The sequence below is a fragment of the Vanellus vanellus genome (assembly GCF_965231255.1).
Source record: "Vanellus vanellus genome assembly, chromosome: 1".
NCBI lineage: Eukaryota > Metazoa > Chordata > Aves > Charadriiformes > Charadriidae > Vanellus > Vanellus vanellus.
This window is the reverse complement of record NC_138905.1, coordinates 204,326,056-204,340,420: the sequence shown is the minus strand read 5'-3', so window position 1 is coordinate 204,340,420 and position 14,365 is coordinate 204,326,056. Positions and strand designations below refer to the sequence as shown.

Genomic DNA, 14,365 nt, shown 5'->3' with positions numbered 1-14,365 from the left:
CTGTGAACTTAAACAGTAATATATTTATATAAAATCTTGCACTTCGTCACTGCCCTTACAAGAGAACACTTTTGAAAAACTGAAGTGGTAAAGGAGCTGATAATATCCTAGGTTTATGTAATGCTTCTTTTCCTTATTATCATTTCTTTGCAAGCTTCTCAAACGTGCTCAAACAGGTGATGTATGTTTTCCCTGTCAGCTCTCCTCCCTAACTAAATAATTTACTTTCTAATGTAATAAATGTTGGGCGTATGCTTCCCAGGATGGATGCTTGAATCTAACATTCCATCAGGCAAGCTTTGATTATAGTTTTTTTTAATTATGAATCTACAAGGCGGACCTGGCACAATACTGTCATGAAACTAGTGTATTAGTTATCTTGAGGTAAATCTTAAAAAATACAGTCTAAAAATGTACTGAATTTATATCTCCTTTATGTTCGACAGCTCATGATTTACTAGTTCTTATTTCAAGATGAAATTGAGGTGCGGTGAGTGTTTCCAAAGGTGGGTGCCTAAATATATAGCACATAGATATGACCTAACAAAAAAAGACTAATTTTCTGGAGTGTTCACTGTATGAAACTACTGTTAAGGTTAAAGGGATCTGAAAATAAGGAACCTTAAGTAAAGGCTCTATATGACCAACATTTTTGGAAGTCAGACCAGTGTAGACTCCTGGTTGAAAATATTGGCCCTGGACTTTAGGACATATTATTTCAAACAAATAAACCTGTCTCCGTCATCAGTGATAAGTTCTACAGTGTGTTAAAAATTACTACCATTGATGAAAACAGGACAAATTTTACTCTCTATATTAAATCCTATGTTGTGCATTAAAAGCTGGAAATACTGTAGCAAAATTCAGTACTGTGGTATGGTAACTGTTTTTTAAAATTACCACCAGCTGCTAGGTGTACAAGAGATTTACTCAGTTGCTGCTCAAGAACTGCTATAGAATAATAGAAACTCTAGTGTATGTATGTCGCTTAAAAATACCGTGTAATATATGTATTACACTTTGTACAAACAGGTTTTACCGAGTATTTAGCAATTCCTGTAACACACCAGGCCAATGAGTATCATCCTGTCATCAAACTAAAATAGATCTGACATCTTTTCTGGCCTGGAGGGGTAATTGTTACAATCGCTCTTCATTACAATTCAAATTGCATATAGTACTACCAATGGAAAGAGGAGAGGATTTGCCTTATGTCCTTTTATCTTTGGGAGATCTGTAGTTATAAATTGAAGCAGATTTACTTAAATGACTAAGCACTTATAATGAAAGTTCTACCATGTCTCTACTGTTTTTTAATTTTGGCAGGAAGATGAATGTATTCATATTTTTCAGGATATTTCTTGCCTCTAAGCTATAAAAGCATCTGTAAGGCATTCTGTGACAAACTAGTCTTTGCTTTGAAGTGATGCTTCTTACAAAAGCAAGGAGGTTTTTTTGGCAGAGAAGAATTTACAATAGGTTTTTTTTTTCCTTTTTATGAGGGAAGAAAGGAGGGACGAAATATTCACATTTATTTATATTCGTGACCATTTAAATTTTATCTGATTCTTCTTCCAGTTTGAAAGACATCTGTTTGAAGCCAGGCAAGTTTTCCTACACAGATATTTCCAAAGAACCCTCAAGTATGTGTCATGACTCCCCCGTTCATTCCCATTTTTTAAAATATAAACACATAATTTTTGGACTTTTGGTTTGAAATATGTGTGAGAGGTTGTTTCAACCATCTGGTATGCTTAATTGCTTTTGCTGGGCACACCACTTCCATAAATACTGGTGAATATAAAATGCACACGGTATAATGGATAATGTCACAAAATAAGATCATATCACACAGTAAAAATGACTGTACACAGAGAAGAAAAGAGGTGTCAACTTCAGCAATGGAACCCTGGGCCTGAATTTTAATGTAGAAAATTTTATGTCAGATGAGCTGAACGTGTATTTATAGTCTGAAGTTCTAGGACTGATTGTCATGCTAAATAAAAATACAACCACTATGTGTATTAGAGTTAGAACCAGAACAAAGAAGATGATGGGTAGAGCAACACATTGCAGGTCTTTTCTTAACTGGCATAATGTAATAAATGACTGATGGACAGTTGCATTAACGTCTTTAGAAACCTGAAGTTCTTTACGTATTTAGCATACTGAAAAATCTAGTCTTTCTTCCTGTTCTAGTGCAGAAATTTTGTTTCATGTATTTTATAAGAGTAACTTGCAGTGTAGAACCAAGAATGAAACCTGCATGAGTTGTAGAGCACCAAACTTTGCACACCTAAGTAACTGGATGAGTCCACAATCTTAAGGTGTTTCCATTCCTTTTTGCATACGGCAAATTTGGTATCCATGAAAGACATTATCTGAGTGTAGCTGAGTAAGAAGTTGCTCAGCCTGGTGACTTTAGCCAAGATGAAAATGCAGAGGGCAGAAATGGGTGCTTGTGGGCATTTGTCTTGGTATTGGTGTCTCTTTCCAGGATTGTTTATGCATTTTAAAGTAGACAAACCTGGGTAAAAATCAACAGAGGTATTAGGAGCCAGGACTAGGATTATTCCTCTGCTCCACCGAAAGGCACACGTTATTCCAATGGTATGACCAGCTCCTTCTGGCCCTGTGAATTTTGTATTGTCACCTTCATAGCTGCACAACAAGACCTCTTCGCCAGTCTGGAGCTAAGGCACTCTCTGGAAAAATAGCTTTGGTTCAAACCAAGGAGGACTACTGCCTTCCAGATTGTTTAGTATGGTCTCTAACCCCTAGACTATTACATAGAAAGCGCAGCATAGGTATTTCTGTCATATGTATGAACCAAAACAATGAAGTCTGATCTGCTGTCTGATCTCAGTATAAGGTCAGGTATCATCTAAATTCAGAATATGGCTTAAGATCCCTCTGAGGACTCAGGCACAGGAGAAGGTAGTTCATTAACTCAAGTGAAAAAGATGGTGGCATCCAGAAGCAAAACCTAGGCAGTCTAAAGCTCTACTAACAAATTTCAGATGTGTGAATATTCAAGCAGCCTAGAATACTGTAGACTGTATTGTTGAACTAAGACCCCAGTATTTCACCTGTCCTCACCTGAAGTTCCTAAGTCCTTTTGTGGATCTGTGCCTATATTCACAGACATGGTCATTGGCGCGGAACAGGTCTTCAGAGTGGTGTCTGGGCACTCAAAGCACTGTGATTGTGATAGCTACAGCCTCCTTTAAAGCAGCATTTAATTTTGGTGATTCACAGCCATGGTGCTTATAAAAATATTATTCTGATCTCTCCCCCTCCTCTCCATTTTCCTCTGAAATTGATAAATACTATATCATGTTCTCTATTTTGTTATCTGTCATAGACCACAAAAAGCAACACTGGATTTGATATCTGTAAATCTCAAATATTCATTTTCTTTGTCTAGTTAGAAAATTGTTTTGGATACAAGGAACAATCTAACACTGAGGTAAACTTTATGAAGAAATCGTAACACTGTTTTAGTATGTTGCAAATGCTCCTTTAGAATAACTTGCACTGACTCATGGAAGATCTTTTGTGGATGACTGGTTCCTCATAAAACTTGGTAACTAGGTCCCAGCTGGAACATGAGCAGCACAGCGCTCTTCTTCCTGATGATGCAGCACATCAAACAGATCCCCGAGATGCTCCCCATTCTGGGCTTGGTATCTGTCTGGTGGTGGCCATGGAGGCAAAAATGTGGGAACCAGCGTTGTAGATCAGAGTCAGTGTGAAAAAGGATATGTAAATGCAAGAAGAATACATAACTAAGGATGTTTGCTAGTGCATAAGTGTCTTAGATTTCACAGCTTAATTCCTGTTTAAATTCTTGCATTGTAAGTGGGTGATTTTCTCCATCCGGTACAGTTATAGATCTTCCCTTAAAGGCTTTTTCCTGTGGCAACTGCACACTGAGTCTCTGTCATCAGGCTGAGGTACAAGTTCCATTCCATCCCGTATTTCAGGTTTGCTGGCTTGGCGTTTGGCATATTTCTGAAATATGTAAACAACATTTAAGAATGCTATCAGCACCACCATATAATTCATGAAACAGAATTTTCCTCCTTCCTTCCACTCACAAGCTTGCCTTTATTCAGGCTCCTTATGTCATTGTTTACAGCCTGTTTACAAGGTGTCTTTGTAACACACCTACTAATAAGCTACATTGCCTCTCAAAACCTCCTTTAATGTTTTCCCCTGTCTTATTATTAATGGTAATTTGAATATTGTCATTATTTGTGCCTCTAACCACTTTATGCAGATAATGCTGTCATTTTTGTACACTGAACAATTCCAAACTTTGTGTCAACCTGTGGCTGCTGAAGCTGAGATCTAACTCTGCATGGCAAAACAGGAAAAAGAAATTAGTACTTTCAGGGAACAGTAACTTCTTTCACTAGAGATTTGCATCTCCTAGGGAAGCAATGACTATGTGGCCTGCTTCACGCCTTACCACTCTACTAGCCATATGTCTGGAATTTCTTTTCCATGTATTCACTGTTTTGTAATACAGCGGAGTAGCTCATGAAGGATAAGTATGAAGGGAAAAAGGAAAAAAGTTGTGTACAGACAGTTGTGTGAGTCTATTAGAAACCACATACCAAGTGACACTGAAAACAGGTCTGACTGTGGGGAGGGGGGCAAAAAAATTTTTAAAATACCTGATTCTGTAAACCAACTGCCTCTTCAATGATGAAGCAAGTTTTAGCAAAGCTCTTCACAGCGATCTCTGAATAATATGAACTGTGTCTGCTATAGATGTAAGTAAGGACTGAATATGAAATTTGTAGCATAGGTAGCAGAAGTAGTGATCTGTTGTACTAACCTGGAGCACTTGGTAATAGTAGCAGTAAAACCTGTGAGGCTGAAGTAATTCTCGTGCCATTAATTGTCCTTCTTTAGCAATTTTTCTTGCTTCTTCATCATTTTCCTGGAAAATTGAGACAAAATGAATGAATAATAGAGCAATCGGTGAGTTATTCAAAGCCTGGGTGGCATTAGAAATTTTATTAAAGGGGCCATTCAAATCTGCAACCTCATGTGCAATTAATGGTAGACTGCAAAGGCGCTCTTTAAATGGCAGATTTTTTTAACATACTGGATTGCTTTTATGGTCACAGCTGGTACCTTAGGGCTATCAATAACAACTTTCATGGATAATCGTACAATTTTGAAAACTCAGTTGGTTACTGCTCTACTGTTTTGTCTAAGCCACAAGTCTCTTCAAAATCAGATTTGACATCTCCCGCACAGTTTTACAGAAGACAAAGCCACAGCTATTGTCCTCTCCTATGCAATTGAATTCCATGTCTTCCTTTTAAAAATAACTCTGCTTGAATTTATGTACTTACTCTTAAGTTCTTTAGGTCTGCATTTCAAAGCTTTTAGTATTCTCATTTGATTATTTATGAAAAACTAAAGTACTCTCAGAACAGAAACTTCTCCTATGCTTTTTAACGTAATAGTTAAACTTAAAGCACAAATGGTGCTTTCAACCACACAATTTTATTGTTTTGTTTGGTTACAGAATTCCAGCCTCTCATTCTAAGCATGTTACAGAGCAGCAGTTTTTTTGTACGTTCAAACAGAACATGCAGTGACTTCTAGTCAGAACCTAAAAAAAGTGATTTAATTAATGAAGTAGTATCTAGGATTCTGGGCCTTTCTTTGACAATTACCTGCATTAGTCAGTATACTAAGGCTCTGACTCATGAAACACTTCTGCACATACCTAAAATGACTTCTTAAGTATTTCCCTGAATACAGATGATTACTTGAATTAAGGCCTTCTCATCTTGTACTAACAACAAAATGTACTTCCTTAATCCCAGGATCTCAATAGAGTTGATGCAAAATAGTTATGTGGAAATCCAAAAAGAAGAGAGTATTAAGATAAATTGTTTACATGTTTGTTTATCACTTTTAACTTGAATTAGTAATGGAACTTACCTTAGCCCATTTTATTTTCTCTAGCAAGTCCTCTAAGTTTCTCTTAACAGGAACATAATGTTTCCAAGGTTTTAATCCAACATAAAAGTGTTCATAGTACTGGGAATCTTGCTTCAACACCAGGCTGTCACCCAGCAGGAGGTATGGAAACCTGTAAGCTGCTACGGTCCCGTCTACATTCACTTGGTATTTGTACTACAATATGAAGATAGAGGGGGAAAAAAGGTGAAATGTTTTCAATCGGAACACTGACTGTATAAAAGATTATTTTAACAGGCAAGACATAATTGTATTTATTAATTCTCATCTTCAAACCTGTTTTACTGTTTAGCTGGTGTAGTTTCATGGTGTTCCGGATAACATAATGGAAAAAGGATTTGTTTTCAACCCAAGATTGACAGTCATTAAACTTTGTGTCACATGAACTGCCTGATGGGTATTGTATTAAAGTGCCCTGGGATAGAGCAAGGGGTAGAGCTGGGAAGGAAATAAAACTAATCTATACTTAAATAAAAAAGAGTAAATTTATTCAGATTTAAAATGATATTATTATGTAGAATAAACTGAAACATTATACTAAAAGAAACCATGAATGTACTACTCTGGCTAATGCTTTTGGCTTGTTACATCATTTCTGATATATTCTCCGGAACAGAACTTCAATTGCCATATATTATAATTGCTTTTTACAGAACTCTGTCCCCTTTATTTTTAATACCTCTGTTGCAGTGGAATTAGTGTGTTAAAGTGCAAGAAAAACACCCTTCTGTTTTTCCAACTTGCTACAAGGACTCTGACATCTGTAATGTACTTGCAATAGACACAAGTTATGTCCATTGTTTTCATATTTACCCCAAATAAAAGAAACCTTGATGGTGAGAAATCAGATTTCTTAATCTATTAAGGAAAAATAAAAATCTCCAAGAACTCTCTCTAAGGGACTCCATGAAAGAAGTAGAGCGGCTTTCTTTAGAAGTGTGTCGTGCTATGACTTTGATTACAGGTGGTCTATCTACCCCGAACGGACCTGTGTTTCCAGTGTAGCGTAACTGTTCTGTTTACTGAATTGGATTAGCAACAGTAAGCCTTGTCTTTTCAGTTCGTAAGAACTTGACAGCAAAATTAATCCAAGACTGTAATTTCCTGGCTACCTTAAAGAAGTCAAAGAAGCCCATCAGCGGAACCTTTCCCAGCTCTTTTTCTTTTTCTCTGAAGAAGAAATATCCTGTTATTCCAGCATCTAGTAGTTCTGGATTTTCCTTGGATAACTTGACAAGTTGGAGACGTTCTTCTCGGCTGTCTCGACCTCTAAATAAGGCTTGCTCGGTTTTGTTTTCCCAGCACGGGCCTATGAGCATTAAGTGATGAGATAAAAGCAAACAGTAAGGAAATGTTCATGATACGTTTAGTGCAAACAAGGAACTTGCAATGACAGTGACATTACACTCAGAGATGTGGTAAAACAGGCTTGATTTCTCATGAATCCATAACCACTTATTAATCACAGGGTTTTAACTTGAATTTTGGGATTAGAAACCGAGCCACATATAAAAGAAAAAGTAGATAATTGCTTTTCCACTCAACAGTTTTATATTTAAATAACTTGAAATACCATGAAAGCTACATAAGGGATTATAATCAAATTATGTAAGTAAAATGCTAATAATTAAAGTAATACTCCATCCGTAAAGCCTGCCACAATAACCAAAATTTCTTTAATAAAATCCACTTCTGTTACCCAGCAATTTAGTTAGGTCTTTCAGGAATCACTTAATGATGACTTAAAAAGGAAAAAAAAATGGCTACTGTGTCCTCAAGATACTTAGCCAGAGCCTGAAAGACTTCATCTCTGGGTACTGCTCACCTTTAAAAACATTCAGTATGTCTTTCCTCATCCTTCTGCTGGAAATTTCTTTAAAGGACCTCCTAAAGTGGGGTGTGCTTTTACTGTGTCCTAATTGGAAAAGCAGCTGTACTGCATCAGTGAACAGAGAGTACTCCAAACTGATAACTGAATTAAAGTACTTAATTTTAAAACCAAAGAAGAAAAGACAAACTGTGAACTAATCAAATAAAAAGAAATACCTCCTCACTCAAGTTTTACTCCTTTGGTATTGTTCATGCCGTTTGTCTGATCCCTAAGTATTCATTAATTTCCTTGGGAGGGGGGGGGGACAGGGGAAGACACCTGTCAGTAAAACTGACTCTTCCATCAAAGCTAGAAAAACAACTCAGAAGATCCCACTCTGAGGTATTTTTTTATTCAGACAATATTTTCCTATTTGAAAGGGGCTGCAGCATAACACTGGTTTCCTTCTTTCAGGATTCAAATTCATTTTTATGTAAACAGAACATTGGCTCACATCGCTGTCAGGAAAGGGACTGCTATTTGATTAGAAGGAACATATTCAAGTCCCTCACTGAGGAGAAAGGCCTTTTAATTATATCTTTCTTTTGACAGGTCACAGTAGCTATCTTCTGGATACCTTTAAGTTAAAAGTCACTATTATTGTAAACTGGACTTCTTAACTTTTGGCTCTAAATCCTTATTAAACACCGGCTTAGTAGCAGCACTGGAAGTGTTTACAGTCTGTAAAGACTAACCCGATTGTATCAAGAGACCTCCTAAGGCACTTGTGAACTAAAGACTTTAATGTATTATTTGAATGCAACTTCCTTCTTTGATGGCATCTACAAATTCTTTTTTTTTAAAATCCACGATGTATAATTTACCTGTATTTCCTTGAATAGAAAGGAGATCATTTGTGACTCCACGCAGGGTTTCAAGAGTCGAGTGGGTTACATCATATGTTGGAAGGACTATATCTCTTGAATCCACAGATCCACACCACGAAATGAAAGGTATGGGACCAGGTGTATCATTAGCTTTCCGATACTCAACTGGCCAATCTCCAACATTAAGATAAAACTCCACATCAGGAAGACGAACCTAAATGTATACCCAAGAAAGGATAATGACACAAAGATAAAAGCTGTTTGTCACTCTTACATATATTCCCCAGCTCTCTTATGTCACACAGAATCAATAAGCCTACTAGATAATTAATAGATTTTGCTGAGCTTAAGGTATGAATTTCGAGTTTCTGCCCTGCAAGCAAGTATGAAAGGGACACTCACAGAGGCCAGGAAAAGGCTCGCAGAGTCAGGCCTTAGCCCTGCAGCTTCCCTAGCAATGTCATTACTGTCAAGCTCAGCCCCCACACATTATCCCTAAGATACACTGTCATCTTGATGAAAAAAAAAAGTCAAATCTTAGTTCAAGAATTATAAATCAGAAGGTACAACAACAAATGCAGTATTGCCATATTAGAACATGACTTCATAGGCTTAAATGATCGAAACTGTTACCTTTCTTGCCAGTGACAGGAACATTTCATCAGAGAACATTTTGAAGTCCGTATACTTCCCTAAGGAGCGGCGGTAGATGTGATTATTGAGAATAGTGTAGTGAACAATAGCACCTCTTGTTTGACTGAACTTTGTTGGGATTTCCTTAAGCATTCGTTGAAGGTCAATGGTGGGAAAAGAAATGAAGTCCTTCGTAATTTGTGGTTCTTGGGATGGACAAGACATAATGTTCTGCCAGATCTCAGAGTCTTCTTCTGGACAGTCACAATATTCATGATAAACTGGTCCTGCAGAAAACAGCACTGAGCGACTGTATTTGTGATTCTACATAGATCATAATTCCCCGAACACATAGACATATAAATGTAGACATTACAGTGGCTTGACATTTTTTATTCAGAATAAGGAAAAACTTCTTTACTTTTTATACTTAACATGAGGAAAAACTTCTTTACTTTGAGGGTGGCAGAGCACTGGCACAGGCTGCCCAAAGAGGCTGTGGAGTCTCCTTCTCTGGAGATATTCAAAACCCACCTGGATGCCATCCTGTGCATCCTGCTCCAGGTGAATCTGCTTTGGCAGGGGGGGTGGACTAGATGATCTCCAGAGGTCCTTTCCAACCCCTACCATTCTGTGATTCTGTGATTCCAAGTTTTCTAAAGTTTTCCTGGGAAATTATCTGCAAAATGAAGCTCCATTATTGAGCTACGCACCAACCACATAGGGTATTCAGAATTGTTCTAACTGTCCGTAACTACCAGAGCTCAGGTATTACAGTTTCAATTTTAGCCTAATTCAGAACTTTGATACAGTAGTCTTTGCCTCTGGCATAAGGTGTTTTCTTTTATGTATAATCAACTATTCTTTCTGTCCTTTTGTTCTGTCCTTTTGAAGCAGAGAGCTTAGGTATAAGCAAGACCCGTGTAGAGTGTGAAAAAAAGCCCTTATTTCATGGACTTCTAATCAAAACAGGTTCTGTCCCATGTCATAGTTCCATGGCTGCTGGCAAACGTGCACCAGCAAAAAGAGGCATATTACTACTCTGAGGACTCAGGACAGTTTCATTTCAGTTTGAAGATATTTCTAAGTTTGTATTTAGGAAATTTTATCAAGAAAACCCCATGACCAAATTCTGGTTAGAAGAAGTAGTAGCGAACTGAAACCAGAGCCTCCAGAGAAGTAACTTTATATTATCTTTTCCTTTGCTAAACAGCTGTCCATTTGAGAGCAAGAGAAGGAAGGTAAAGAAGCAGAGCTGCAATGAGAGAATAATTTGCCTTGTTTTCCCTGCTTTTAAATAGTTCTTCCATAGTACAGACCTGCAGTGAATTAAACTCTGCTGATGGAAACAAAGTTAAATATTGTCTGGTTAAAGAAATACTCTCTTTGTTGTTATGAAGGATCACGTTTTTTAGAAATCACAGGCATTTGAATTATAAAGTGTTGGGAACAACACAAATTCCTTGCTTTTGCAGGTAATATTTTCTACTTCAGATAAAAATAACACAATGTTTAAGTGAATACCCGCTTGAAAACAGTAAAAGTACAAGCGTTGCTCTCTTTGTCCCTACCAAATCTGAAGAGATCAATTTCCTTATGCAAGAGGGAAGAGATGTCCAGACACATCACCTTAATGTCAGAGGCCATAATCTCCATGCTTATGCATCTATGTCCTGTAACTTGGTAATGTATAGAGATTGTCACCGCTTACTCCTCTATATAAGGAGAATCTTTGTGAGGAGAGTACATGAACAAGGCCAAACCAACCTCTAATTTCCCAGCTCCTCCTCTAGCAGTAAATTAGCCCATAGCATTTCTGCAGCTACCATCATACATTACATTAAATCAAAAAAATACCCTTACCTTTCAAAATATAAGGAGATTGAGCTACATGCTGATCACCATAAAGTATTTCAATTTTTAACCCTTTTCTGACACTCCCATACATCCGATACCGCATAAGAAATGTGCCATCATTTCTATCCAAAGGGCGAGGAGCGTGAATTCTGGGGACTTCTTTTGGAGAAAGTGCCTTAATTACAACCTTAAACTGTGTTCTTCCTGAAAAGAGGAAAATAAAAACAGACACAAGCACTTTAAGCTATTAGAATCACATATATGAAATAAAGGTGAGAGCAAACTCTACTGGATTATGCCCACGGCACTTAATTTAACTTTGCACTGGAAAATTTTTGATTATACCAAGTTGGTAAAATTGATTTCCAGTGATGGAAGATCATCCAACCAAATTTTCTTGATCATCACATACCTAATAAATAGAAAACCTGTAGATGGAGGTCAAGTTAAATAATGATTACAACATTGAAGGAAAGGCTAACAGCATTGTGAAGCAAAGATTAGGTTTAATACTAAGTGTTCCAGTTAGTGCTCTGAGGAACAATCGTTTCCTCTAGAGTAAGAGAGAGAGGAAACCAAGTTAAAATAACAGGAGAAAAGAATACTTGCCCGCTTGTGGAAAGGCAGTTGCAGCATGCAGGAGTCAGATACAAATTGTTCACCTTTGGGCTGCAGCTGACTGTCTTGCAAATTTAAAGTCCCAGCTACTGAAAAGCAGGGATGAGACAATGATAGGAGAGATGTTTCCCGGACATCTGCCTGACCTGTGCTTAAAGATCGCCAGCATTTCATCATTAATGCACTGTGACTTATTAACTGGGCATGGAATATTTTTTTGCACAACATGAATATGCGTAAATCTGTTATATTCCCTTATTTCTGTCACAAATGGTAATCATCAACTTTATTCTTCAAAAAAGAGGGGAACAGATTATTTGCAAAATGTTATAGTCTAACCATTGCAAACCAAACAAATGTAATGAATGTTACCACAAAATAGTATTCAGAAAGAAACAGAAATGGAAAAATCCAGATAAAATCAAGATGTTACTAAAGTCTGAATATGTTCCAACAGCACTAAAAGACTGAGATATTACAGTTATTTCTATACAATCCATATCTTAACATACTTTGCATCCATGAATAGGACAGCAGAAATCACCAGTGTGGTGTATCAGTACAATAGTCATTTAACGATCAATCATGTCTTCCTTAGAGCACTGCATCTTGAAATTGGATTCAGGTCAATTACTGTGCAAGTCTCCAGATTAAACTAGGCAGAATTCTTATGATTTTAGATACGTATTTTCTGACAACAGATGTCATGCCTTTTCACAGAGAGAACCCTGAGTAACTCAGATTCTTCCAGATACTGTTGTCAAGAGTGGATTGCTCTATAAATAAACTTGCTCTTGTGAGACCCCACCTGGAGTACCGCGTCCAGCTCTGGGGCCCCCAACACAAGAACATGGACCCATTGGAGCAGGTCCAGAGGAGGACCACGAAGATGATCAGAGGGCTGGAGCACCTCTCCTATGAAGACAGGCTGAGAGAGTTGGGGTTGTTCAGCCTGGAGAAGAGAAGGCTTCCAGTACCTAAAGGGGGCCTACAGGAAAGATGGGGAGGGACTCCTTATCAGCGAGTGTGGTGACTGGACAAAGGGTAACGGTTTTAGACTGAAAGAGGGTAGATTTAGATTAGATATTAGGAAGAAATTCTTTAGTGTCAGGGTGGTAAGACCATCACAGCTTTGGATCTCTACAGCTTGGATCTGTGCGAGTAGAACTGATTCAGACTGGCTCCCAATTTGGGAGCCCCTCAACTTGTTTTGGTGTATTTGCAAGCAGAGTCAACATCAGAGAAGAGGCAGAAGTAGGTTTGTTCCCTTCATATTTTTTCAGCATTTAGCTACCGATTACTTTCCAAGATGACATAAAGAACTACATTGATAATGTAAGAACGGCTCTGATCATAGGATCAGAGGAGAGGATAGGACAAGGGGATATGGCTTCAAGTTTCCCTCCGGGGAGGTTTAGGTTGGATATTAGGAAAAAATTCTTCACTGAAAGGGTTGTCAAGCATTGGAACAGGCTGCCCAGGGAAGTGGTTGAGTCGCCATCCCTGGAGGTATTTAAAAGAGTAGATGTGGTGCTGAGGGACATGGTTTAGTGCTAACTTGGCAGTGTTAGGCTGACGGTGTGCCAGCACAAACTCTAAGACTGTGGTAAGTCTTTTGAAAGGCTTGAGAAGAAAATGTCAGGGAGTTGGGTTCCTCATAAATGGTCTTTTGCATCAGGACAGTGTGGAGCTGTAGTCCAAGTGAGAGGAAAGACACATTTCTCCAAAGCTGAGTAACAATTTCTGTTCCTCATTCAACTAAATACTGCCAGAGGTCTTAATGCAGGAGTGAGTCCGCTCCTTTTGAATTTGGCAACGGATTCCATAAATGACTCTCCCAAAGGAATGGACATCTCTGCCTTTAAATGTCACTGCGGTCACAACCATCTTTTCCAACTTGCTTAAAAGCAGCTGACTTAAGTATTCTCTCCCTGTGAGCATCCCCTAGCATCATCTGGAAGAAGCAGCCTTGGAATGCAGAGCATGTCATGAGGTAAGATCGCAGAGACAATAGTTTTCTGTTGGTATTACGTCTTTGGCTCTTTCTACCCATTTTATAAAACAGATTTTTAACTGGGTATAGAAATTTCCTACCAGAGAAAACAAAGTTTTCAGTTCTCATAAAAATGAGTGAATATTGAGAACTCACAAGTCAAATACTACTGAATTTTATCTCCTTTTCCTCACCTACAGGAAATGACTAAGCGGGTCTTTGTTCCCAGCTGGTTATGTCCTTACTGCTCTAGAGATCTGAGAAGCTCCAGATCTACCCAGCGGATACGTTAGTTTTGGTTGGTGGCAGTTTAGATGCAGGAAGCATTTGATAAGGGAAGAGTGACCTGATAACAAAGCTCTCCGGGAAAAAGCTAACCCCACTGAAAGGCTTCACTGAAGGAAGAAAAGGGAGACTGAATATTTAATGTCAGTACAAATTATTCACTGGAGGCAACAGGACTTTTGTTTGACTTTTGTGATTTACAACATTCATTGAGTAATGGGGCCAAGGCCTCTAAGTACTACTGCAGTATTTAATTATAACAGTTTTTTTCTG

General features: G+C 38.0%; 1 protein-coding gene across 1 annotated transcript; it reads right to left on the bottom strand.

Moving 5' to 3' along the window:
- Nucleotides 1-3,391: 3,391 nt before the first annotated feature.
- POGLUT3 (protein O-glucosyltransferase 3) lies at nt 3,392-11,914 on the bottom strand. Its single transcript, XM_082496226.1, has 8 exons — nt 11,802-11,914; nt 11,203-11,396; nt 9,340-9,626; nt 8,704-8,920; nt 7,122-7,318; nt 5,971-6,165; nt 4,847-4,951; nt 3,392-4,014 (listed from the first exon to the last, which is right to left on the bottom strand). Exons 2-8 carry the CDS (start codon nt 11,297-11,299, stop codon nt 3,889-3,891), a joined length of 1,224 nt encoding a protein of 407 aa, XP_082352352.1. The 5' UTR covers nt 11,300-11,396; nt 11,802-11,914; the 3' UTR covers nt 3,392-3,888.
- Between the last annotated feature and the right edge of the window lie 2,451 nt (nt 11,915-14,365).